The 26,570-nt window shown below is 45.6% G+C and overlaps 2 protein-coding genes across 3 annotated transcripts; both read left to right on the plus strand.

Annotated features, from left to right (window-relative positions):
- The first annotated feature begins 1,678 nt into the window (after positions 1-1,678).
- On the plus strand, positions 1,679-19,885 carry SLC25A44 (solute carrier family 25 member 44). 2 transcript variants are annotated; one of them, XR_013980140.1, is made up of 5 exons: positions 1,679-1,911; positions 7,675-7,795; positions 10,140-10,773; positions 13,225-13,347; positions 16,290-16,316. XR_013980140.1 is itself a non-coding variant. In XM_080984309.1 (5 exons), exons 3-5 carry the CDS (start codon positions 10,152-10,154, stop codon positions 16,479-16,481), a joined length of 942 nt encoding a protein of 313 aa, XP_080840435.1. In that variant the 5' UTR covers positions 1,679-1,911; positions 7,675-7,795; positions 10,140-10,151; the 3' UTR covers positions 16,482-19,885. The 2 variants fall into 2 exon arrangements, 1 of the variants encoding a protein (XP_080840435.1); XM_080984309.1 differs by having other exon boundaries at positions 13,220-13,347; positions 16,290-19,885.
- Positions 19,886-21,243: 1,358 nt separating this feature from the next.
- On the plus strand, positions 21,244-26,570 carry PMF1 (polyamine modulated factor 1). Its single transcript, XM_080984333.1, has 5 exons — positions 21,244-21,440; positions 22,534-22,639; positions 23,553-23,653; positions 24,523-24,718; positions 25,769-26,570. Exons 1-5 carry the CDS (start codon positions 21,277-21,279, stop codon positions 25,817-25,819), a joined length of 618 nt encoding a protein of 205 aa, XP_080840459.1. The 5' UTR covers positions 21,244-21,276; the 3' UTR covers positions 25,820-26,570.

Raw genomic sequence — 26,570 nt, forward strand, 5'->3', positions numbered from 1 at the left:
TGAAGCCTGCGCTCGCTGAGCTCAGCGCGTCCAGGCTTCGCGGACCTCTCAGCGAGCAGCGGGAGCCAGCGCTGGGCTCCCACGGCTTGCAGAGAGCTGCCTCTTTGGGGGCTGGGGTCGGGGGAAGCTCGGGCTTCCCCGCCCCATCCCCGCGCCTGGGGGGGGAAATAATTTTTTCCCCTTTATTTCCCCCCCAAAAAACTAGGTGCGCCTTATGGGACGGTGCGTCCTATAGGGCGAAAAATACGGTAATTCATCCTAGAAGACTCCCAGAGAAAGGGAGGCTACAGAAGAATGGGCCTGATTCGAGGGAGGCAGATCTTAAGATAGATTTCCTATGTAGAAGGGGCAGCCCAAACTATTTACACCAGGAAGATGTTGAGAGTGGAAGAATGGGATACTGAAAGGCCTGACCCACGGGGTATGATCACTTCTGTGCAAGGTTCCCTAAACATGGACCCCATGCATTATTACAATGGAGGTGGATCCCAGTTTTCTTTTTTGACAGAGCCTGCGCTGCATTATGGCTCAGGTGATCTTGGGCCCTTCTATTATGGGCTTGAGATATTTGGTAGGTTGGAGAGGTACTATAGCTCCATGCTTTGCCTAATGAAAATTAATTATTTAAAAAACAGAATTGGGTAGGTGGGAGGTGTTTGGAAGGTCTTCCTGTGTCTTTTAGCGTGTGCTTTAAAACAGGGCAAGCTGCTTTATACTGAAAATGGGCCACTGGATCTAGCTCAGTATTGTCAGCACTGACTAGCAATGGCTGTCTTAGGGTATCAGTCAGGGGGCATTCCCAGTCCGACCTTGAGATGTCAGGCCTTGAACCTGGGATTGTCTGGTCTACCACTGTTCTATGGTTCTTCGGCTTATACCTATCTAAAGAGTTCTTCCAATCACTTTACAAGCACGCTAGAAGCAAAAACAAAAACACCACGACCATCAACATTCTGTGCCACGAAAAGCCCTTGGGCAATTTCTACCATATGTAGAACCATTGTTTGATTCCAACATGGGTAAATTGCTGCAGAGGCCATGTGGCCCTCCACTTTTAAAAAACTGGTTTAAGCAGTGCTTTTATTCTGGGGGTACTCAAGAGCACACCATACCAGCACCTTTTTAAAAAAAAAAAAAAAAAAAGTTTAAAGTGTGGCACTTACTATAACAACTTCACGGTGAGTACTGGAACCTTCCCCCCCCCCCCAAAAAAAACAACGACCCTGGGTTTAAAGGAAGATTATTGGAACCCGGAACCCTGAACCCATTTTCAGGGATGGGTGGATTAGAGTATTTTAACCCTATATATTTATGTGGTGTTTTGTGACAATTTTGTTGGCTAAATAAAGGCAGCGCCTTCACAGTGGGGGGAATATAAGGTCCCAAAAAATCCGGATGTCAGAAAACCTACTCGAATCTGAAAAGCGCAAATTCAAAATAACTACTATAAACCCTAGAGAATCGCCGTGTTTTTCACCGGAAGTACCGCTCTAGTATTTCGAAACTCCATGCTCCTCCCTTCCGCCTCCATGCGCCCTTAATTCTTCGCGCGCCCCCTTCTCTCTGCCCCGCCGCTTCCATCTTTGTCACTGGCAGCGAGGCGAGCGCAAGCGGAGTAAGGTGAAGCCGGCCAGGAGGCCTCGGTTAGCCAGGAAGTAAGATGGGGGCTGGAGCGCGAGGGACGATTGCCGCTCGGTGACTGGCTCGGGCGGGTGGCCGAGAGGCCCCGCCCCTTGGCCCGAGGGCTTCGCCCGGACACCGTGAAGAGAAGCCGAGGAGGCAGAGCCGGAGCGGGGGCGAGCGCGAGGCAGCCTGCTAGGGGGCGCGCTGGGGTAGGGGCCGCTGCCTGGGGCTAGGAAGAGAGTGGCTCCTCAGGGGACGGGACGGCGGACGCCCAACCGCCGGCGGGAGGTGAGTGAGGGGCGCGGGGCGGGGCCTACGAAAAGAGGAGGGGCCTAGGCACCCTCTATGGGGGGCTCGTGGGGTGGGGGTGCAAGGTGCGTGATGAAAGCGGGAGCTGATGTTTAGGGACACGAAGAGCCCCCGAAATTCGTTTGTAGGGAGGGGAGCAGGTATGTGTGGTGTGTTCAGAGTTGGGGGAAGGGCCCACGATATTTTATTTATTTATTTATTTATTTATTTATACCTCGCCTTTTTCCCCCCGGTGGGACTAAAAACAGAAACAGCTGGCCTCGAGAGGGTGTTGTATGTATGTGTGTGTGTGGCCGGGTGCGGTGTCTATGTTATAAGGTTTAGGAGAGCGTTGATTACAATGGGGATGGACTCCTATTGGGGTGAAGAGGTCATGTGAAGGGGAAAGGGCCAAAGCACCCCATAGGGAGGAGGTGATGTTGTTGTTGTGGGGAGTAGGCTTGTTCCTGTGAGGCAGATTACCGTGGGGGGGGGGGGGAGAGTGGAGAGGAAATACAGTGGTACCTCAGGTTACATACGCTTCAGGTTACAGACTCCGCTAATGGTGCTTCAGGTTAAGAACTTTGCTTCAGGATGAGAACAGAAATCGTGCTCCAGCGGCGTGGCGGCAGCAGGAGGCCCCCTTAGCCAAAGTGATGCTTCAGGTTAAGAACAGTTTTGGGTTAAGTACGGACCTCCGGAACGAATTAAGTACTTAACCTGAGGTACCACTGTAGGGGACGCGGGTGGCGCTGTGGGTAAAACCTCAGTGCCTAGGACTTGCCGATCGCATGGTCGGCGGTTCGAATCCCCATGGCGGGGTGAGCTCCCATCTTTCGGTCCCAGCTCCTGCCCTCCTAGCAGTTCGAAAGCACTCTTAAGTGCAAGTAGATAAATAGGTACCGCTTTATAACGGGAAGGTAAACCGCGTTTCCATGTGCTGTGCTGGTGCTAGCTCGCCAGAGCAGCTTCATCACGCTGGCCACGTGACCCGGAAGTGTCTCCGGACAGCGCTGGCCCCCGGCCTCTTAAGTGAGATGGGCGCACAACCCTAGAGTCGGACACGACTGGCCCGTACGGGCAGGGGTACCTTTACTTTTACCACTGTAGTATTTATTACTATAATAATTTGTTGACCCTAAGTTTTCAGGGCAGGTTACAACTATTAAAACACAACATTAATATGAAAGCACAACATTAACATGCAACAAAAACATGAAACTTTTTTAATATACAAAAATTACAAAAGCAAGGTTGGTCATAAAAATATACTGTACATCTCAAGTGTCAAAAGTGGAAAACACAAATGCTACAAGGGGCTTGGAAGAAGAGGGGTGGGAATAGGGATGTGGGGTGCAGATTGGGAGCAGGAGAATGAGGATTTGGGGCATATGAAAAGAGTATTTGGGGGAGCAGACGGGACCAAGGTGGGTTCATTGGGAACTCTGCACTAGTTTATGGAGGAGCTATGAAGCAGACTAGAATTTGTTGAGCACGTGGGTAGGAGCATGCTAAAGGTACTATTGGGGCTCATAGACTATGGAGATGAAATTATGTAAGGCTTTGGGTGGGAGGAAGAGGATATGAGAAGGAAGCTAGTGCAATCTTGTAGATTGTATAAGGATAGAAGTTGCTTCTGGAGCACAGGGGTTGCCAACCTTTTGGGGCCCATTTCAACCAGAGAAACTTGCCGGTACCTCCACGCCTGCAATTTCCTCTATTGGCTATAGTAGAATAGGTCTTTCAAGGCTGATTTCAGGGGTGGAGAGAGAAGGGAACCTCCAGGCACCAGAGAAGTCCTCTGAGGTGTCGTGTATGCCTGTTGGTACTTTGTTGGCAGCCTCATAGGTGCTGATATCAGTTGTCCATCAATTTCCCCAGCTTATTTTTTCACACAACCATGTGTCTGCTGCATGGTGACAAACCTTGGTGTTTGTCACCTGAGAGCCCTTTCTTTTTCTCCTAAATAAGTTTCTAGTTCATGTATACAGTGGTACCTTGGGTTAAGTACTTAATTCGTTCCAGAAGTCCGTTCTTAACCTGAAACTGTTCTTAACCTGAAGCACCACTTTAGCTAATGGGGCCTCCTGCTGCTGCTGTTCTCATCCTGAAGCAAAGTTCTTAACCTGAGGCACTGTTTCTGGGTTAGCGGAGTCTGTAACGTGAAGCGTATGTAACCCGAGGTACCACAGCATAAAGAGGTGAAAGCGGTGTCAAAGACTTGAGCATACCTGCCAAACTTACGACCTGCCGAGTGAAACACAGACCGCCAGCCATTTATGGTGGCACCTTGGAGCCACAGTCATACTCCTGGTTCTGCTGCCTACCACCAAATGTGTTGAGAGAGAGAGAGAGTAAACAACCATTCCAGGCAACCCACAATAGGTTGCAAGAGAACTGCATTGGGCTTGGTGGGTCTCAAAATATGTAGAAATGAGCGCAGGAGCTGAGCGGACAGATTAGATAATATTTATGCTAATTCCACATACAGCAGTGTGCTGGGGTTGTATTTCTATAGCACTCTGCAGAGTGTTATGTGAATCTTGGTACTTTTGTCCTGCCTTGTGGAATTTTGCTTTGTGGCTTGTACTTATATACAGTGGTACCTCAGGTTACATACGCTTCAGGTTACAGACTCTGCTAACCCAGAAATAGTGCTTCAGGATAAGAACTTTGCTTCAGGATGAGAACAGAAATCGTGCTCTAGTGGTGCTTCAGGTTAAGAACAGTTTCAGGTTAAGAACGGACCTCTGGAACGAATTAAGTACTTAACCTGAGGTACCACTGTATTTAGCATGTGATCCAACAGTTTGAGAACCTACTCTAGAATTCACAATACCTGACTCTCTTCTTCTCAGTTTTTCTGTGTAATCATGTGACTCTGCAGACTTGCAAGCCATGGCCTTGTTCCATGGTAGGACTTGGTTCCCCCACTGTGAACTGGGGGTGGTGGAGGGAGATGTTGAAGTATGTGCATTATAGAAAGGCTCCAGTTACTAACACCACAATATTTGTTTCTTGTTTTGGGGAAAGAAACTACGTAAATGTTAAACTACTTGGCTACTCTAAGTTCCTTTAGCCTTTGCAGAGATGAGTTCAGAATTAAAATTAGCAGTGCCTGCTGCCTTCCCAGTTGTTTGACTTCTTACTGTCCCTCAAGAACTGTGTCAAGTGGGGTGGGCCCTTGCTCAGCTCCTGTTCTGGGCAAGTCCCAGAGCCTTGTCTTTTTTTTTTCTCTGCTAGAGCACAAAAGCCCCAACTTCATTGGCCAAAGAATCACGTTTAGAGAGAGTTGCAGCTTTTTATAAACTTAGGCTTGTTTATACTGCTGAAGTGAAACATGTCCCTTAAAAAAAACAAACTGGATTTCTTAGCCCGCTTCTAATAGAAGAATTATATGCAAAGCAGCATTCAAAAAATTAAATACCAGAAACTAACAAAAAGGAACTGAAAATATCAACAAATAAAATGCAACACTATGTTAAAAATAATAAATGCAGACGGCTATATATAAGCCGGCAGGCTGTAGAGAATGGGGATGGAGAGAAATGTTTAAGATATGGTGATGGTCACGACCTCAGATAGCTTTAGAGAGTTAGCCAAGTTCATAAAGTTCAGCAGAAAGCGATACTTAAGACTATTGAGCTCCACTCCAGCTCTTACTTTGTGTAACCACCTACAGGCCATACCTGTCAGGGGGACCTTGAGCAGGTCCTCTCTTGATAAGCTTGGAGCATCTTCTTGGTGGCAAATACTGAGGAAAGTGTTCCTTTAAATACTTGAGTCTTGAGCTCTTCAGGGCTTTAAGTACCAGTGGCATATTATCTCTATGTATGCCAGTGTGGTGTAGTGGTTAAGAGCGGTGGACTCGTAATCTGGGGAACCGGGTTCGCGTCTCCGCTCCTCCACATGCAGCTGCTGGGTGACCTTGGGCCAGTCACACTTCTTTGAAGTCTCTCAGCCTCACTCACCTCACAGAGTGTTTGTTGTGGGGAGGAAGGGAAAGGAGAATGTTAGCCGCTTTGAGACTCCTGAAGGGGAGTGAAAGGCGGGATATCAAATCCAAACTCTTCTTCTTCTTCTATCTTGCTGCCGTGCATAACAACATTACAGCTACATTCTGCATGAGCTGCAGCTTCCCAATCATCTTCAAGAATAGCCCTGGGGTATGGAATCCCTAAAAGCATCCAGCTGGCCACTGCTGGATTAGAAAGACTCCCTTCTTAGAGTTTGGCTAAGAAGTGGATTTCTACCATGTAGGGGCCACCACTAAGGAGGCTGCGTCTCAGCTGATTTGTAAGCAAAGTGCAAGGCTACATCAGTGAATCTTGCAAGGTGGGAAGGAAGATGTGGGAGAATAGGGTTTCTGAGTTTGTGGAGGATTCTGACCATTTCAGATGAATAAGCCAATAGATTTTATTATCAGGGTCATTAGCCCTTATGGCAGCAGTTCTCAACCTGTGGGTCCCCAGATGGTGTTGGACTACAACTCCCATCATCCCTGAGCTCTGGCCTTGCTAGCTAGGGGTGATGAGAGTTGTAGTTCAACAACATCTGGGGACCCACAGGTTGAGAAAGGCTACCGTATGGTCTTGTGTGCATCTTATGTCTTAACCTCTGTGTTGCTCTGCTTACACCTCCTAAGTGCTGCCCACAGAGGCCAGGTCTCACTTAAAATGTATTGACACAAGTTATTGGTCTACAGTATTTGCTAGCTGCTGGTCCACAATTTACATTTGCAATTTTGGAAGAGCAGGTTAGTAAAAAAAAACCCAACAAAAACAACCTAATAACCTGAAGACTTATTTGCAAGTTTGCCATATTTTGCGCTACAAATGACGGTTAGGCTAGCCTTCATATGCAGCAGGTGGGAGAGAGAATGTGTGTTGGGGGTGTATTTTAAAGCTGCCTGAAAATAGAAAATCAGCAGAGTAGGGAAAAGGCCTTGGTTGAACTAGAACCTATTACCTGGTGACTTAATTAATTTCCTATTTTCAGGGAGCATTTTCCATCCCATTTGGTCGCAGCAGAGGGAGAGATAAGAAGCCAGGCGTCCATCAGCCCTGCTGTGGAGGATCTAATTCCACTTGACACCTCTTCACTTCTTTCATTCCAGAATCATCAAACTGGAAGGGGCTCAAAGGTCAACCCCTGCCAATGAAGGAAATCTTAGTAACTTTAAGAGCTTTTGCTGGAGCTGGGGAGGACCTTGAGCCTTGGCAAGCCTATCAGAATAGATCGTAATGGGCTAATTGGACGTTGATCTGGCTTGGCATAAGCCAGCTTCTTGCATTCCTATGCACACAGCTATAAATGACTGAATAGGACACATTTTCTTGGTTAGAGATGTGAAGGAGAGGAGCACGATGGTCAAAGAAAAATGTGTCTTGAGGAAGCTCCCTCTTCCATCTGCAGAAAGTCCAACTTTGCCCTGTGGATGGACTTTGGTCTGTGCAGCTGAGATGGAATGTAGAACTGAATATCAGAATGGGGTCGGGGTTGCTTCTGCAGATTTCTGAGAATTTCAGCTGTCATTTAAAATCAGGTTTCTAGTCTTCAGGATTGTAGAGCAAAACTTACAATATTTTAGGTTTTGCAAAGGCATAAATGGTAGAGAGCATATCATCTACACTGGGGTGAGATTCTTGCCATGCTGGTGGCCATGTTATCCCTTCGCCATAGCTCTCTTCTCTGCCTTACCTCCATCCCCTGTTAACACATAGTGCTTATTATGAAATATAATCTGTTCTCTTTACTTTACAGAAGGTTGGTGTCAGGAAGGGAAGAACTCTGACAGTTTGGCAATAGCTTGGAACTCAGCATGCATGGGGAGAGGATCTCATCTTTGCCCACAAATCCTCCTGCACTACATGTTCAGTAAAAGGTACCATTTAGTAGCTACATTTTTTGCCTCTCCTTAGATGAGTCCTGTTGGGAAGAAGGGAGATATATAAACCCAATAAATAAACATCTCTTCATCCATAATTTTGTGCTGCTTGAGAATGACTCAGTTCAGGCATCATGCAGCAGGCAAGCCATAGAGCCGAAATAAATTCCAGCAGACCTGACATGTAACTGCCACAGAGCAGGGGAATGGTCTCCCAGCCTCACTTTTTGGAACAATCATCAATATAAGAAAGGGGCCGCTACTATGTGGCATGCCTAATTCCCATTCCTAATAGCTTGTTGAAAAAGGACATTGAGGTCAATTTGTATTGAAAGCTGCCATTAACTTTTAGTGTCTTTATGTTCTTTTAGTTTATGCTGATTCCTAGTCCTTGTGTTTGTTGGGATATTTCTGATGCCAAAAAGAAAAAATAAAATTCTGCAATTACACCATGGCATTTTGGAAGTGCAGCCCTAATAGCCCTGCAAATTAAGTAGCTGTGCCTGATTGATACAGCACACTCCATTTTCAAAATTTGAATATTTTGCTTGCAAAATTATCAGCAATTTTTTAAAAGCAATGAACTTTACATCAAATGTATTGGCATAGTCCTCCCATCATTACCTCAGTTCAGACATTATATTCTAATTCCCCAAATCATGGCTTTCAGCACATGTCTAATCAGAGGTAAATCCCACTGAACTTTGTGGAACTTACTCCCAGTTAAGCAGAGCTACCATTGGAGCCTTAGAAGATCTGGAATGTCCTTCAGGTGTGTGTGCATGCTTCTCCCCTTGTGCTCACTGATTCCTCCGTTCCCAAGTTTCTTCTGTTAATAGTTTGTTGTGTTGTCTGAAGTAGAGGTAGCACTTGCCTCCAATCCCTGGTTGGAAACCCTTGTTTTAAAGGTCAGGGCACTGGATATTGTAGCAAACTATGGCTAGAAAATACTTGGAAATGGAAGAAGGGAACTGGAGCCCTTGCCAGAAAGAGAGAATCAGAGACAGGAGCTTATGTCACATTCCCACATCTCCAAACTGGTTTGGGAGAATTGTCAAAACTGAGTCATCTGGAGGGCATCAGGTTTGCAAAGGCTGGTCTAGAGAATAAAATGAATTCGTCCAAGCTACACAGGTAAAACCTGAACATGGACCCGCCCAGTTTCCTTTCAATCCACTTCTGGGAAAGCTGTCAGGAAAGAGACCTTGGCTTTCTTCCCAGCAAATGGGCAGGTTTTCTAGAAGAGCCAGTTTAAGGTTGTGTTGTGAACTCAGAAGCAGTATGGACACCGTTGCTCCTGAGACTTTCATTGCTGCTCTAAAGGAGTAAGAAATGGAATGAAACATTCTGAGAAAATACTGACTACTAGTTTATATAGTTTGGCCCTGTCTTCTCAAAAGACAAATGTGTGAGGTTTTTTGTGACTTGAGAAGCAAAAAAATAGCAAAAGCAAAACAATTAAAGCGATAACCTTTAAGAATGCTGTAGCATTTGGAATCTGCTTGAGACTGTACTGAAAAGAAATACTGCAAGTTGTATCTATTATGTGAATTAGGCCAGTTTGCACAGAAATCTTGTTTTGCATAATTCTGGTGAAAGGTAGTGGTTGGGCAAATAGCTGAGGTTCTCACTGTTACTGCTGCTGCACCATCACTGAAAATCATAGAAATCAAAGTGAACACTATAAAAGATTGCAGCACCTGGGAACTGCAAAGGATGGCAACTAGGTTATATGGTGCTCAGCTGATTAATCAGTTTGTTTTATTTAAAATGTGCCCTCAACTGGGTGGCAGATTTTTTCAGTAACTTTCACACAATTTAAAGGAGCTAGCAAAACCAGGTGATGTATGCCATCTTAGAGGCATTCCTACTTCTCTTATAGGAGGAAATGCCCATCTGCCTGCTAGGGCCTGTGAATACATAATCTGAAACTGGAAGAGAGTGCCTTTGTCACAACTGCTATCATCTGCAAATTTATGGAGACTTGATAACATTCATATAATTATAAATCAGCAGCAATTTCTTTTAATTGGGTGGCAATCCTAATCAAAACCTTTTGAGAGCTAATATTCTGTAGAATTGCTTTCCATGGACTTCTAGAATTGGCTCACAGCACAAACGCCATGTGAGTTTGAGAGATTGTGCTGGCTGAGACTGATGGGAGTTATGATCCAAAAGATCCAGTCCTAAACATTTGGAGGGCATTGGTTTGACGAAAGCTGCTGTGAGGCCTGGCTGATGGTTGATTAAATACCGTGGGCAGGTTTGGGCAGCTGAGCCTAATCCCAAATGAGCAGTTTGTCTAGGAATAATCAGTGTGTCCTTTCTGCCTCATTACTAGGGGGCGTCAGCCATGGAGGACAAGCGCAACATCCAGATCATTGAGTGGGAGCACCTGGACAAGAAGAAATTCTACGTCTTTGGCGTCTGCATGACCATGATGATCCGGGTCAGTGTGTACCCCTTCACACTTATCCGGACGCGGCTGCAGGTCCAGAAGGGAAAGAGCCTCTACAATGGGACCTTTGACGCTTTTGTCAAGATCCTGCGGGCAGAAGGGGCGGCTGGGCTCTACCGGGGTTTCTTGGTCAACACCTTCACCCTGATCTCAGGCCAGTGCTACGTGACGACGTACGAGCTCACTCGCAAGTACTTCTCTCAGTACACCAGCAGTAACGCAGTCAAGTCTCTGTTGGCCGGTGGCTCAGCCTCCCTCGTGGCCCAGAGCATCACAGTGCCCATCGATGTGATCTCCCAGCATTTGATGATGCAACGGAAAGGCGAGACCATGGGCCGGTTCAGAGTGCAGACCCACGAGGGGAAACGGTTCCCGGTCTTCGGACAGACGCGGGACATCATCGCACAGATCTTCAAGGCCGACGGGCTGAGGGGGTTCTACAGGGGCTATGTGGCCTCCCTACTCACTTACATTCCCAACAGCGCTGTCTGGTGGCCCTTCTACCATTTCTATGCAGGTGAGAAACCAGAGCAGCTTTTGGACCTCCCTTCTGTTCGTTTCTCCGGCAGGTGATCGGAACTCACCCTCTGCCTTTGCAAGCGCTATGCAGGCTTGGGACCAGAGGAACTGCAGGAACTGCTCCCATACAAACCCTAGTTCAAATGTTAAGAAAGCCAATCTGGCCCCTGCTCCCAGCTGCCTCCTACCTTCTGAGACGGCGTTGGTGGTGGTGACTGAAACCAGAACTTTTTAGGAACCTTTTAGGAACCAGAACCCAATTTAGTTCTGAGATTGTGGAACTCCCTTCCCAGATGTGTTTGGCAAGCATCTCATTTGCTCTTTTACGACTGAAAGCATATATTGTCAACTCAAACCATCATTCATTTGTTATTACGGCGTTATTATCTGCTCTTCAGCTTAAGTTTCCAGGGCAGGTTACAGCAATTAAAGCACAACATTAATATTAAAACACAATATTGCGCAATGTTAAAAACAGCTTTAAACAACTTTAAAATTATAATAATAAGTTGCTAAGAAGACACATCCTGGGTCGCAACCCCTATGTTACTTGCTGAACTCTCTTTTATTGGTGGGGGGTGGGGTTGCATGAATTTAAATTGCTTTTACAAGTAAGACCTGCAACAAAATGTTGCAGTAAGAGGCATTGTCCCATACAAGGCTCCTTCCAATTTCAAACAAGAGCCTTGTTGAGGCCTCTTGCAGAGGAGTTTCAGGAAGTGGGAAAGGGTCACAGCCTCTGCTGTGTTGTATAACTCTAGAGGGATTAGGTGAAGAGCTGGCTGCCAGCCCCAAACCTGAGTATTTAATTGCTATATAGGCTTGACTGAGGTGAAAAAGAAAATATGCCCTTTTAACCTTTTCTCTTAACTTTCCCTGCATACTGCAGGGAAGGGAGTTATGCCCCCCAACCCTATTCCTCCCCTTCTCCAAAGGTACAAGCTGTTGTAGAGATGAGTCAGCCAACTACCTCTCTCCCACTGCCCTCCATCATTCTCCTTTTCCAGTTGATACACTTAACATTTCTGTGTCTCAACCATAATTTAATTTATAGACAACCAGTCGTGTCTGATGTCTGGTTCCTTTGTGTGCACAGACACAATCCATTTCCCCCCTCCTTTGGGGTAGAAATGAGAGCTGCCTATGGAAAATAATGGAGAAATCCAGGATTTTAGCATAGGTGATTAGGCAGCAGTATATCCCACTCCATCTCCGAAGGTAGCAGTAAAGGAAAGAGATCTTTTATTTGGCATTCTCTGTCTGGATCTGGAACTTCCAAATTCACAATGGGGTGAGTTAGTATTACTTATCCCTATAGGCTCAATTGTTGTCAAAATTCCATACCTTCTAGAGGCTTACAGGCCTTTGTGAACCTGTTTACTGGGCTTTAAATGTTTTTTTAAAAAAATAATTTGAGCCACCTTGGGAACCGGTTGGTGTAAAGGCTGTATATAATTCCCCCCACACCCACCCAATAATTGGTTTTGAGCTTTTGTTGGAAAAGCCTATCTGTTGAATGCATGTGCACATCTGAAATATGAATGCCAAGGAAAGCTCAAGACTATTAGCTCGTTTTGCTACAAAAGGCTATTGCAGCTAAGGGTATGTATACAAAAAGCCAAGTGGCCATGTTGCTCCTTTAGGGGAAAAACCTGTGGTATGAGTAAGAAGACTCCTTGATTAGCATAAGCCCCAGAATTGCAATGTATTCTGCAACCTTTCAGGCTTTATGGAATTCTTCTCCAAACCAAGTACTGGGTATAACCCTCTTTCCCTGAAACAACAAAGAAGTGGGTGGTAGAGAAAATACATTGCTGGGTATGATGGTAGCTCCTGTTTGCTAGTTGTGACAGTCTTGAGATGGAAAGGAAGAAGCATTTTGCAGATTTAATTAGGTTAGACTGTGCCTGGGGCCCACAAGTCCCGTACTGCAGCAAGACATCCTGTGATAAATAAACAATGGCTGCTCTTTGTTGACTAAAAGGGCGGGGGGGAGAGAACATGAAAGTTTGCATGTTACTCTGGGATTACCATTTTTAAAACTGGCCTTAATAATGATACTGTCTCACTAGGAAAAAACAAAAAACATTTGATACAAGTTCATATAAAACAGCCAGCCACTAAAGGGTTCTGTCTTTCCTTTTTATTTAAATGCTTTGCCTGTTGCAGTAGGAAAACATTTGGCAAAGCACCAGTAATCTAAAACAGAAAAATGTCACTTCGCACCATCCCTGCCGGATCTGAGTTTTCCATCCAGCCCAGCCTTTTCCCCCTAACAGCAGCTACCAAACAGGTGCTTCCAGTTAGGACCAGAAGGCAGCAGCCCTCCCCTGTGCTCTGCCTTCACCACCAGCACAGTGAGGTAGATTGCCCCTGACTGTGGAAGCACAAATGGCACCCCTATATGTTGATATACATAACCTGGCTCTCACTCCTCTTTCCAGAACAGCTTTCTAGCCTGACACCCAAGGACTGTCCACACTTGCTCCTCCAAGCCATATCTGGGCCAATGGCTGCTGCGACAGCTTCCACTCTCACCAACCCCATGGATGTCATCCGGGCTCGCGTGCAGGTAAGAGCATCCTACGGCCGAATAAAGCATCATTTTAAATGATTACCTTGGCAGGGGCTCACATTAGACTAGGCGTTCCTTGGTGGCCTCTCCTGTGCTTGAACTAGATGACCTTCAAATTACTTTCCAGCTTTGTGATCCTGTCCATGTATTCAGGTCTCGTATTTTACAGGTAAATTTCACCATTTTGAGTCCTGCTCAGAAATGGAAGGATGCTGAGGCACTGGTGAAGTTTGGTTCTGTTAGCTGGTCCCAGTCAGCTGCCTCTAGTGTCTGCGTTTTGGACTAACTGTAGCTTCTAGTCAGAACCTTCAAGGGCAGACCCTCAAATAATGCAGTGTGGTAGTTCAGCCTAGAGTTTTCCAGAGTACGGGTTGCTCTTGGCAGCCTATTTCTATTGAGGTGGTGGTTGCGGGTAGTGCAGCAGCCTTGACTCATGAAAGGTGCTCTGCGGCTGCTTGGGTCTTTTGTGGCAAAGCTGGATTCAAGACTGCCTCCAGAAGGTATGTTTGAATGTTTAGGGCAGCCTTTCCCAACCTGGTGCCCTCCAGATATTTTGGACTACAACTCCAAGTCAGCCAGGTTGGGCATTTAATTCTGCCAGAGTACTGAAGCTCAGCTGATTCATACTGTACTTCCAAGGCATTCAGAGTGCATCAGTCATGTAGTGTGAGGTAGAAAAGCACCTGATCTGGGGAGAGCAGTGGAAAGTCATCTCTGCTGCACCACTGCATTTCTGATTAATCCTGAGTGTCTCTGAAAGGCAGCATCAGGGTCTGCTTCAGTCAGGCTGCCCTCCCACTGCCACCATAGGGCCATCTTTACTTTTCATGTAAGTTGTTTAAGTATTTTAGAATTGTAAACGTCCCTGGGTGCCCACGCAGAAAGGCAGTATATAACACAACAGATAGGCAAACATGACGTTGGAGGTTGGCCCAGGCTCTTGTAGGTGACAGGGCAGTATCTTGGCAACTGCACATCTAGGCCAGCCACACTTTGTGGGCCCCAGGCCAGGCAGTTGAAAGCTTTATAGCTGAGGATTCTGAAGTAGCCATGTGTTATCTTGGCTACTTGTGCGTGAAAGGCAGACTTGCTTTAAAATATGTAAATAAAATAGAAATACAATCAAAACATTGAAAAGAGAATGAATTTGGCACAATTCCATCGTTTCTGTAACTTACAGTATTGGCCCGAATATAAGCTACACCTTTTTTTCCAAATTCTGACCGTGAAAAGTTAAAGTGCGGCTTATATTTGTGATCTTACCAAAATTGGCTGAAACAGACATACAGTGAACCCTGCCCTTAACTCTTTCAACTCCTGCTGGAGCCCTGGCGAGCAAAGTGCTGCCACTTTGCGCTTCCCACTTCCCGCTGTCGGGGGGGGGGGTTGCCCACCCAGTGCTGGGAGCAGTGTGCAGTGGGACGGCGAGTGCCGGTGGGGGCTGCCACGCTGCCGCCATGCGATCCCCCTCTGCCTGCCTTGCCGCTCGCCACTCCGGACATAGGGTGGGCACCCCCTGGCTCCATTAACAGTGGCAGGGCAGGCAGAGGGGGATTGCACGGCAGCACTGCCATGGCAGCCCCTACCAGCACTCGCCCTCCCACCCTGCCTGATGTAGTGTGAGGCGAGCTGTGTGCCCCCCTCAGAATGTCTCTTGCCCATCTGGCCACCGCCACTGTTTCTTTTTCTTTCCAATTTTATATTGAATTTTAAAGGTGCAGCTTATTTGCAGGTGTGGCTTATATTTGGGCCAATACGGTATCTGGATCTTGGGCTTTTCTTAGTATTGAATATGGTTGTTTTGATGGGTGGGGTGGGTCGTAGAAGCATAGAACTGTAGAGCTTAATGGGACCCCAAAGGTCATCTAGTCCTACTCCCTGAAGTGCAAGAATCTCAGCTAAATGATACATGACAGGTGGCCACTCAATTTCTGCTTAAAAACCACCAAGGAAGGAGAGTCCACTCTTGGGAGTATTTTCCACTGTCAAAGAGCTCGTGACATCAGAAAGCTCTTTTTTTAAAAAAAAAAAAATTATTGTTAAAATAATTCAACATTAATACACATATACTACAAATATACAAACATACATTTCATACAACATACATACAACATACCTACAACATACCTACACTCAATCCCACAGATAATTCCTTTTCCCATCACCATCCACCACCCCTCACCCCACCTTTGTGTTAGATTTCCAATCTACTCAATTGCAGTTTCTTTCCACTTTTATTACTTTCTTTCACACACCTTTAACCTAATTTCATACTTCTTTTTCTATTACACATTGTTATCCATCTTATTTAGTATTCCAGTATTTGAAACGAAACTTATTTATTCTAATAGGAGTTCTGATTTTTCGATATAGTTTTGCAACTATGTTTTAAACACCTTCCAGTCCCTGTCTGTCTTCTCTTTTGAGATCCTTCCAATTTCTCCCATTGTTTTGGATATATTGTAGTACTTCAATAATTTTGGCAAGCCACTCTATTTTTGTTGGTACAATACCACTTTTCTAATTTTTCGCAATCAACAGCCTTGCGGCTACTGTTGCGTATAAATATAAGGCCTTGTCTTCTTCCTTTAGGCTTCCTGGTACTATTCCCAATAGAAAACCTTCTGGTGTTTTCCTAAATGAATATCTGAACATTTTTTTCATTTCGTTATATACTGTTTCCCAAAATTGTTTATGTTTAAACAATTCCCCCATATATGTATCATAGTACCTTTTCCAGTGTTGCATCACCAGCAGACATCAGAAAGCTCTTAACTGATGTTTAGTTGGAATCTCCTTTTTTGTAACTTGAATCCTTTGGTTCGATTCCTAGCTTCTGGAGCAGAAGGAAACAAGCTTGCTTGGTTTGTCCAGTTTTTTATCCTGTGTTGTTTCCATGTGAACCTCTGACTTTGTGGCTGTTCTTTTCTCCCGCTCAGGTGGAAGGCAAGAGCTCCATTGTTCTCACTTTCAAGCAGCTGGTAGCAGAGGAAGGGCCCTGGGGCCTGATGAAAGGCCTCTCGGCCCGCATCATCTCCGCCACCCCTTCCACCATTGTCATCGTGGTGGGCTACGAGACTCTGAAGAAACTGAGCCTCCGTCCAGAGTTGGTGGACTCGAGGCACTGGTAGCAAAACTGGGGAAGGGGGAGTCGGACTTGGTTGTGATCTCTTGGACCATTGGCATGGTTGAAAAGCCACCAAAAAGTGAGCCCAGAGAGCTTTCTAACAAGTATTTGTTAGTGAAGGATTAAATGCAAATGAAAGTCCCCTTCCCCAGTATTTGTCTACCCCTTTGGATTTATTGCAGCATTCTGTAAAAGAAAGCACCTACTGTAAAAACTCCTTGCTCATATGTGAAGGAACCCCGACGCCTCTTCTTTTTTCCTTTTTGAATTAAAAGGAAACACACCACAACTAAACGAATGAAGCAAAACAACACGATCTTCTGAAAATGCGTTTTTATTCTTCGTTTTGCCAAATTCCTACCTTGGAAGACTTTGTGCGATTTGCCGCCACCACCCGTGAGCTGCAGAAACTGCCACTTGCAGCAGCAACAGTACACACCTCCTGGAAAGAAGTCATTAGTAAAAAAACAAAAACAAAATCCCCTCAGACACCCCTCCAAAACGTCTACAGATTTAAGATTTGAAAGCGGGGAGATATACCAAAAGCAAGGAGTTCCTATTGAGAGTCTGCAGCAGTAGAAGTGCACAGTTGTACTTTTGGTACGTGCATGCATCTTCTGGGATTAAAGCCCTCTCTGGGGAGGACGCACCCTTTATTCTGTGGCCTTTGCAAATGTGAGTGTTAAAAAAAGAAAGAAGATTCCTATCCTAAAATTGTTTCCCCTTTCCTTTTAAGCACAATGAAATCTGCTCCCCTCCCCCCTTTTAGGATTCTTCTGAAAGGCAGAACATAATTATCTTGCTGAAAAGAGTTGTATAATACTTCCTTTTTGATCTTTGTACAAGTATGTCCCAATCACTGAATGAGTGTTTCATAAAAGTGTAGTAACTGGGAAGGAGCTCTACACCTGCTTTTGCAGAGGGCAAGAGTAGAAGCTTCTCCTTTTGTCTGGGCAGGGCAGCCTGTTGAGACTGCAGCCCTTTGCAGGTCTGGCTCCACCTTGGTTGAAGTTGCTTTGTGTTCCTGTTTCCTAAGAGCTTTCAGCTGTTGGGCTAGTAGGAGAAGCAGGGCAACCCCCTTTCCAGTGATGGGCGTCTTTCCATTTTGTCCTCCCATCTTGCTTGTGTCACTATTTTTTCTATTGTGACTGGTGCTGATTCTGCATGTTATTTTTTTTTACCTTGCTCCCCTGTGTCCACAGTGCTTTTGTAGCCATGTTAAGTCTGTGAAAGGCTGCTGTTTGGGGAGTAGAGGTGGTAATACCATGTTGGATGTAAATTCACTTGTTTTAAAATGGATTACGGGGGTGGGCATCTTTGGAAGCAATACATGGGAGGTGATATTCTCTGCACTTTGGACCTTTTCTCTAAAGTAAGCAATGTTTTTTTTTTAATATATAAATATATATTAACTTGGATCAGAGTTTACTCTAGTGCCATAATCAGGAACCAAGAAAGGGGCTATGGATGGACCTCGTACTCTGCAAATAAGTAAACCCTGTAAACACTGTACTGTGGAAATTTTTTGGCATGTTGTGGGCCCTGGAAGCAGAATATGTGGGCCAGTCTGTCTGTCCCTCCCCAACCCTCTTCTGATGCCTTCCCTGTTCCCCTGAACCTAAATGCACCCCAGGCTGAGGCAGGGAGGTGTGCTGTCCCAGACAAAGGATGGGGCAGGGGGTAGAACTAGACAAACAACCCACTTCCACTTAAGGGCAGGAAAGTAAGAGGGGTGAAATATCCCAAACTTGGCCAAAATCAGCTGTAATTAGACAAAGTCTTGGACCTATCACCATAAGGTTTTGCACCCCATATACTTGGTTTAGTTCTTGGTGAGGCGGTAAGACATGTGCCTGGGGTGTAGTAGTGCAGGTGGAGGCTCACATGACTTTTTCCCCATGTTCAAACCTCACAAAACCCTGTCCATAGAAAGCCAGTTTGCTAGTTGAGCTTCCTTCTTAATGGGTGGTCACTCCCCCCCCTTTTTTAATTTAGGACCAGTCCATGTGAGCCCCTCCTGAATCTGAAATGGTACAGCCCAGATAAGGTTTCCCACTCAGTCTCTTAGAACTAGGCCTTTGAGTGTGGCATGGGCTTCTGTTAGTTCCAGTGGTGACCTGTTGGAGGACTGAAGGATCCCCCCCCCCCGGGGGGGGGGGGGTAATAAAGCAAATAAAATTAGGCGACCTTGGAGTCCTCATACTGCACGGTTATTTCATAGTCGGCAAATGCACAGGGAGCAGAACCAGGCCCACATTTTGGCTGCCTAGGAGTAGTGTTGACTGTGCAGAATACCCCCAACATGCCGGGAATTGTGCTGAATTTGATTTTTGCCAAGTGGGAGGCATTTTTGACTCCCCTTCCCTTGGTAAGAGCAGCAGTCAAAACATATTTCTTTCTCTTAATTTGTACACTTTTCTGTATTTTTAAGTTTCACAATAAACCTCCATTGCATTTTGCAATTGTCTTTGATGGGAGGTTGTTTACATGGTGATGTGTTAAGAGCACCTATAGGGTGTGGTGGATTAGCTTTTTCTGTGGAAGGGGTGGCTAACCCTTGATCCAGGGGCCTGATGTACTCCACCAGGTAAAAATTTCTACCCCTTTGGTGGCAAAAGAATAAAATAAGGTAGGCACAATGTCCTGCGTGCTTGCATGCAAATGTGTGTGCTATAGTGTGGGGTGCCACTCCTGGAGGGTCCCAAAAACATTAGCCTCTCCTGCTTCTAAGCTAAAGTGGCAAAGGAAGATTATTATAATCTCAGGGGAGTTGGATGGATTAATGCCCCACCCCTTCGAAAAGCTGCTGTGATGGTTTTGCAATGGTATGTTACTTATGTCAGTTCATCTGCTATACGACCAACCCTTATGAAAATGCTTGGAGCCTTATCAGTGGATTGTATATAGAGTAGCCAATCCCTCGTGCTGGTTAAATGATGAGCGGTTTGTGGCATGTGTTTTTCCTGGTGAGGTCCTCTGCATATCTCAAATACAAATAACCACTTTGGGCTGAAATCTCATTCCATTCTTTATCTTGACTTTGTTTTTTAAAGTGCAATGATACTCTGAGTTATTATTTTTGTTTCCAGTCTTTAGTACACAGAGAATCTGTAGGGAGCTCCGTTGAACGGAACTGGGGAAGCTGTAGTGACTACCTTTAAAACAGATGCAAACATGATCTGAGCATGGGGTGCATAGGGCCAACAGGAAATCTTCGGCAGCCACAAGAAGTGAGGATTTGCCTGTCCATGTCTTCTCTAAATGGGAAAAAAATCCAAACGATCTCCGATATCTGTGCCTGCTGTTTCAATATGGAGTTTGAATGTATTTGTGTACATTAAAACAGGTTTCAATTTTGCACTGTAATAAGTCTTTGAAGTGTAATTAAAGTTTTTATTATTTATTTGACCCTTTTCCTGGTGAATCTTCTTTTGCTTATGGTGTGGAAACAAATGACCTTCTACGCTCAATAGGGATGAAATGCTCCAAAATCAGGAGTGGGTAAATATTTGGCCCTCCAGATGTTGTTGAACTGACAACACTGATCAGCCTTGGCCAACATGGCCTATGGTCAAGGGTGGTTGGCAATGACATCTAATAACATCTTGACAGACATACGTTCCCTGTTTCTGCTTTAAAACAATGGCTTTCCAACTGCTGCTAGGCTAGCCTGGGGATTTGGAAGATTCTTGGGCACTGAAAAGATGGCCTGTGGATGAGCAGAATTCACCACAAGACAGTTTGCCCTGCTTTTTAATTATCTTTCCCTAATAGAGCAGCTGGAAATGAAAATGAGGTATTTTTTAACATAACTGCCGTTTATATGGGGTGGTGTTAAGGTCAGACAAACCTCTCCAGTTTCCTGTGTGTGCACACTTCCTAACCCTTTGCACTGTGTACAGGTTCCATGGGGGTACTTGGGGGCCCTGGGGCAGCTGAGTCAGTGAATTTACTGAGGCGCAGTGCCAATCCAAGATCTCTGGCTCTTGCTCTCCATCATTCCTTTGCATATTAAGATTTCCCTCTCACATACTCTCTTTTGTCACTTTGCTGTTTTGTGCAGCGTGCTGTTCTCACAGTGCCCAACCAGATTTAATCTGGGAAACCCATAAACAGAACCTGAGTGCAATAGCACCCTCCCCACCTGCAATTCCTAGCAGCTGGTATTCAAAAGGCATACTGCCTAGAACAGTGAAGGTAGACCCAAGCCATTCAGAGCCTTATCCTCCCATGAATTGCCCCACTTCACTTTTAAAGCCGTCATAGGCAGGGCTTGCTTTTAGCTAGCCATTCCAGCCAGCCACTGAAAGGTCAATTTTATAACTTTTAATTACAGGCACCTGAATGATCTCCGTGTCCCTTTCTCTCGCCATTCCTTTTTTCCGTTTGGGCCATTCAAGGTTATTTGGCTATGTCTTGGCCTTAATCTGCTGTATTCCTTAGAAAAACTATAGGTGCTTTTTAAGAATTAATAATACCGTGCTAGCAAGGTTGCAAAAAGAAATAATACGGTACAGTCAAGTTGCCAGGCAGCCCTCCTCACGCCGTTCAGTAACGCCATATACAACTAGCCAGTAGAGGGCGGCATTGTACTTCGCTCTACGTTAAAGGCTTTTCATTGGACAAACGGGGAAGCCGCGTCCAATTAAATAAAAGCTTAGGTCCTATCGCCTCTTCGGTGACCACAAATCACGTGGGTGGGGCCGAGCGTATAAAACTGCCTCGTTCCACCAATCGGAAGCAGCGTGGGCATCAGTGGGCGGGGCTATTGAGGGGTTTGGATTTGTGGCGGGCCCAAAATGGCGACTGAGGTGGCTGAGGGGGTGGGTACCGCTGACGGGGAGAAGGAGGCCGCCGCCGACGCTGCTGTTGCTGCTGCTGAGCCTCCGAGCAACCCCAGCCGGGAGCAGCTCCTAGACTACATCGTCGACGTTTCCTTGCGGAAGATTGTGGAAACGGGCAGGTAAGGGAGGGCGGCTTGGCGAGAGCGGGAGGAGGCAATTCTCGCGATAGTTGGCTTGGTGCTATGAGGAGGAAGCCTCGCGAGATCTAGTGGGGCAGGTCCCACGAGAGTTGTTTACGCGGAATTCGCTAACTCTTGAAGTTGGCTGGGGCTGATGGGAATTGTAGTCAGCCTGGAGGGAGCCTGGCTGTGGAAAGACGGAAGGATGCTCTGAGCAGAAAAGAGGCTGGGATGCCCTAAAGCAGAGTCGAGCAGAAAGTCTCTTCCAGGGCTCTTTGACTTATGTAAAAAAACAACAACAAAAAACGGTTGCCATATCACAAGAATATATCAAAGCTGTTTACAACGGTAAAAATAAGATAAAGCATGAAATAAAAGCACAAACAGTTGAAAACAAAGCCCAGTAACCCATTGTGGGTGGTGTACTCTCCACAGGCCTGGTGGAATAAAAAAGTTTTCAGCATTCATTTAAAAACCTGGCACAGAGGGCACCTCCCTGGAATGTTTTTGTTCACAGGATGAGGTACAGCAGAAAGGTTCGTGTTAAATGAGTACAATGGCAACACAAACGATGTTGTCATGAGCTTAGATTAGTTTTTTAAGGGCTTGATAAGCGCTATGAGGAGGGTCTCCTTTAATGGAACTTCCATGGCCAGAGGTGATGCTGCTGTTGCAAACTTTTTCCCGTTAAAAGTCTGGAGTTGCCACCCAGCCCAATTCCCTTTTCTGGCGAGGAATAAGTATAACATGAAAAATTACGAGTATGGTGTGTGTTTTTGACTTAGAAAAATGGAAATTTTTCGAATATACACTGTAAATGTTTAAAGCATATTAATCTGTAATATTGAATCATGCAACATCAACTATATCCTGCTTGGATAAACACGAAAATGAAAAGTTTACATGTTATAAAATTAGGTATCTTTCTTGACTAAAATCCTATTTAAGCAGTGAAAAGAAAAGGAAGGAGAGGACAAAAAAGAGCAAGAATATATAGAAATGAATACTTGATTATGCACCCTACCGCATAGATAATAGAAACAACGTGCAGGGTTTTTAAAATGTTGATGGCATTTTCTTTCTCTATCCATAGCTACCATAGGTTTGCGAAGTGTTACAGTCGTCTTTACAAAGTGCAACCCGAACTCACCAAGTGTGTTTACAATCAGTTTATCTCCCACCTGCAAACCTCCTTTCGGGTAAGGTCCAAGGAAGAGCACAAAACCCTTCCTTATAGGTTCCAGTGCAGCCTGCAGTTCTTGTTTTTCAGAAAGGGGTGCAGATTTCAGTGTGGTGTAGTGGTTAAGAGTGATAGACTCGTAATCTGGGGAACCGGGTTCGCATCTCTGCTCCACTACATGCAGCTGCTGGGTGATCTTGGGCTAGTCACACTTCTTTGAAGTCTCTCAGCCTCACTCACCTCACAGAGTGTTTGGTGTGGGGGGGGGGAGGGAAGGGAGAATGTTAGCCGCTTTGAGACTCCTTTGGGTAGTGATAAAGTGGGATATCAAATCAAATCCAAAATCGTTTTAAATAAATAGTAAATCTGGAAGGATTGAACTCTTCATTCACCAGCTTGATGGTTCAGTCCTGCATATGTGATGTGACTAGACTGCAACATAGTAAATAACAACTGATATTACTGTGAAAACAGGAGGCCTGTGTGTGTGTGTGTGTGTGTGTGTGTGAAGTCCAGTGAGAGAATGGTAATGAGGTTCATATTCATGTCACATTATCTGCTACAGGGAGGGAGACGGGAGACCTTGTTGTGAAAAGTTGTTAAACATTATTGATTATTGCAAACCTCTTGCAGTTTTGGCCTTAGATATGTCAAAGGCCTTTTACTGTTTGGGGTGGGATTATTTGTTGGCTGTACTTAAAGGGCTGCAATTTGTCCCTAATTTTTTAAGAATATTAAATTAAATCTATTTCAAAGCTACATCCACAACTAGAATAAATAGTTTGGATTTGGGTCCTGCGTGTGTATCCAACGCATGGACCTTCGGCAGTACATCTCAGAGAGGCATCAGATGTTACAGGTGTGAAAATTAAACTCAATAGTACATTCTCAGGTTATATGTAGAGATTGCGTGTCTTGGTTTTTTTGTGCAGGAGGAGATCCAGGACCTGAAGGAAGAAGGGAATCTCAGTGTGCTCTTTAAATCACTAGATGAACTTGCGGAAGAAGCAAAGAAAAGGAGTACCCCTGCATGGTAAGGAGTGACTCCCTTGGCATAAGAACTGCCTGGCTGGATTGACTCTGAGGTCTGTCCTGTCAGGTAGCCTCTTTTCACAGCAGCCATTTAGATAGAGCTGGGAAGCAGAGGGAGATGGCAACTTCACACACACACACACACACACACATCCTCCGCCTTCAACCTTTGGTTGTTTGGGGTCTGGTAGATGGCTTCTACACACGTTTCACACATGACAGCTAGAGGTCATGGAATTGTAGAGTTGGAAGTGACCCAAAGGTCATCTCCCCTAACCCCATGCAGTGCAGGAATCTCTAAACACAATCCCCCATCCAATTGAAAACCTTACCATACCCTGCTTAGCTTTGCAAATGTGCCAGCAATTTTATAGCTGCTTCACTGATGGGGACTGAGCAGCTAGGGACCTCCTGCATGAAAAGATAGGCTGCGGTCCCTTCTGTGATAAGGCACAGACTACACCCGTGGCAGCACCAGTGTTTTGCCAGTACTTCTGCATATCAACAGGCACATTCTAAAAGCTGGTAACTTCAATGCTTTCCTATATCTCCTGCCTCTAAGCCCATTCCTTGTTCCTCTAATGCAGACCGAGGGCCACTCCCCCTTCTGCGAAGCATTCGGGGGCCACATGTCCACGTTGGGCAGGGCCAGAGGCAAAAGTGTGCAAAGGAACAAAAGTTAAGTTTACATTTGTCCAATAGGCTTGTTCTACTCACAGCACTTGAGAGGGATGGCAAGTGGGACTGGTGAGGCGTATGCCCTGAGGAAGGTCTCGAGGACCAGACAGTGAATCCCAGGAGGGAGGGGGCACATTTGGCCTCTGGGCCTGAGATTGCCCACCCCTCTTGTAACGCCTTCATTGAATTCAGGCGTCCCAGTGGAATCCCAGAGAAAGACGTCCACAGTGCTGTTGTGCCGTACCTTCTGAAGCAGCGCAGATTCCTACAAAAGGCCATAAAAGAAAAGGAAGAGGCGAACTCGCGGTTGGCTGAAGCAGTGCTGGCTGGTCGGAAGAGAATTGCAGACCTGCAGGAGGAGATGAGAAAGAGCAAGGAAGAGTGGCAGGTAAGTGGAGCCTCGCAGGTAGCATGCCCATCTGTGCATCAGGATAATTTGCTTGGGGCACATCAACAGAAATGGAAGGACAAAGAAAAATGTACCCTCCTCCCCGCACTTGTCTTCAAACACTGATGAGAAACATTCAGTCAGGTGGAATCTTTGCTGAATGAATTTGTTGTTCTCAGTTGGCTTAATGGGCAAAAGAAGGAGCCAACCAAGACTTCTCCAGGAAAGGAGTCATAGAGTTGAGTCCCACAACCTGATTTCTCGGACCAAAAATGTGTTATCACACGTCCCTGCCAATTGTACCACTAAAGGCAATGGGAGACAAAGCGAGGCCTGAGATGGGCGGCAGGTTCACGGGAGATGAGATGATCCTTTAAGAATCACAGTCCCACGCTATGTAGGGCCACTGTGGCAAGAGGAGTCTTCATGAGTAATCCCATATACAGGACTCATTCTCCAAATGTGGATCTTTTGTAACCAAAATAGTACCATCCACACATAAAGATGGAAGCAACTGGCTAGCTTGGAGCAGAAAATACAAAGGTGCCAGTTCTTAAAGTTGCACATCTTACGATATTGCTAAGTTACAAATTTTCAGAAGGAAAAAGAATCCATAATGAGAACAGATTGATTGCGGCGAGGAGGAGGAAATGGGTGGAGTGGAGTGTCCTGGAAAAGGGCTTAGCTGGCTGGCTGGAAGACAGCACACTTACACACTGCAACATTTTGTTGTGGGTTTGCTTGTAAAAGCAGAATCTGGTCACAGCATTTTGTACCAGCTCAGGTTTTTGGACATTTAAAGGATCACCCCGCTGGGGAGGACCAAAGCCACAACAAAACTGCCCTCAGACCCTTCCCAGAACCTAGAAGGAAGCATTTTTACCCTACTAAGGAGTCAAAAAGGATCCCTGAGAAGCTTACATAAGATCAATAAGAAGGCAGCCCTTGCCTGCAGACTTACAATCTAACAGAGGCAATACAAATGGGAAAGAGGTATGTTGAAAGACTGTTCTTGCTAGCATTTAATGATTTTTCCTTCTTCCTTTCCAGGCAGTTGCTCAAGAAGGTCAGCAGATCGTGATCAGCCTTGATGAGCTTTAGCGAGGAAGCGGAGCCTTGCTGGCTCCTCACGAATGGAGCCCAAGCTGAAAAGGTGCTTTGGAAGACTAGGATCCCAGCCCAGGACTTGTATAGGCTCTGAAGTGGAACTAACAGGCCACAAGTCTACTGCAGTGTGAGACTCATTGGTTTCCAATTCTTGCAGAGTGTTGCTTTCACAATCCTGCCGCTGGACTATTTAAAAAAGTCTTTGCTGTGTGTTTGGGACCTGGACTATATGACCACACCCTGGACTGTGCAAGCTGCGGGGGGGGGGGGGGGCTTTTTTCTTTTTGCAGCTGCTTGAACCTTCCTTTTCCCTTGGTCAAGGTTCATTTGAGCCCTTGAAATCCTCATCAGGAAACTGAGGCGGAGGTCACTTCCCACTGCAATATTCTCCCAGATTTTATTGCATCTCAGTTATTCTCTTTTCTTTCTGTAAGTTGCTTCCCTGCTTCTGTTCCTACTTAACACTTCTCAAAAACTCCATCTACGTCTTGTCCACCATGAAGCTCAGCCACTGGTGAGTCAATGGTAAGGGTGCCACAAAACAGCCCATGTTCACAGCAGAATCATTGGGGTGTTTGGGGGGTGATCTAAGCAGCAGCACCTCCCCTTTCTTAGTTTGAAGGGAGCAAATATTTGTTAGTTACTGATGTATAAAGCAAGTACAACCAAACCTCTCCTCTGAAATACTCTTTGTGTATGTGTAACTTTTGAAGCAGATTAGAACTGCATTAAAGTGTTGCTACAA

This window comes from Podarcis pityusensis (genome assembly GCF_964106645.2).
Source record: "Podarcis pityusensis genome assembly, chromosome: 16".
Lineage (NCBI taxonomy): Eukaryota > Metazoa > Chordata > Lepidosauria > Squamata > Lacertidae > Podarcis > Podarcis pityusensis.

Excerpts from the sequence above, each read along its gene's own strand:
- SLC25A44 (XM_080984309.1), top strand. The coding sequence starts at position 10,152 with ATGGAGGACAAGCGCAACATCCAGATCATTGAGTGGGAGCACCTGGAC. Across the intron at positions 10,774-13,219 it reads CTTCTACCATTTCTATGCAG|AACAGCTTTCTAGCCTGACA; the intron begins GTGAGAAACCAG and ends TCCTCTTTCCAG. Across the intron at positions 13,348-16,289 it reads TCATCCGGGCTCGCGTGCAG|GTGGAAGGCAAGAGCTCCAT; the intron begins GTAAGAGCATCC and ends TCTCCCGCTCAG.
- PMF1 (XM_080984333.1), top strand. The coding sequence starts at position 21,277 with ATGGCGACTGAGGTGGCTGAGGGGGTGGGTACCGCTGACGGGGAGAAG. Across the intron at positions 22,640-23,552 it reads ACCTGCAAACCTCCTTTCGG|GAGGAGATCCAGGACCTGAA; the intron begins GTAAGGTCCAAG and ends TTTTTTGTGCAG. Across the intron at positions 24,719-25,768 it reads AGAGCAAGGAAGAGTGGCAG|GCAGTTGCTCAAGAAGGTCA; the intron begins GTAAGTGGAGCC and ends CTTCCTTTCCAG.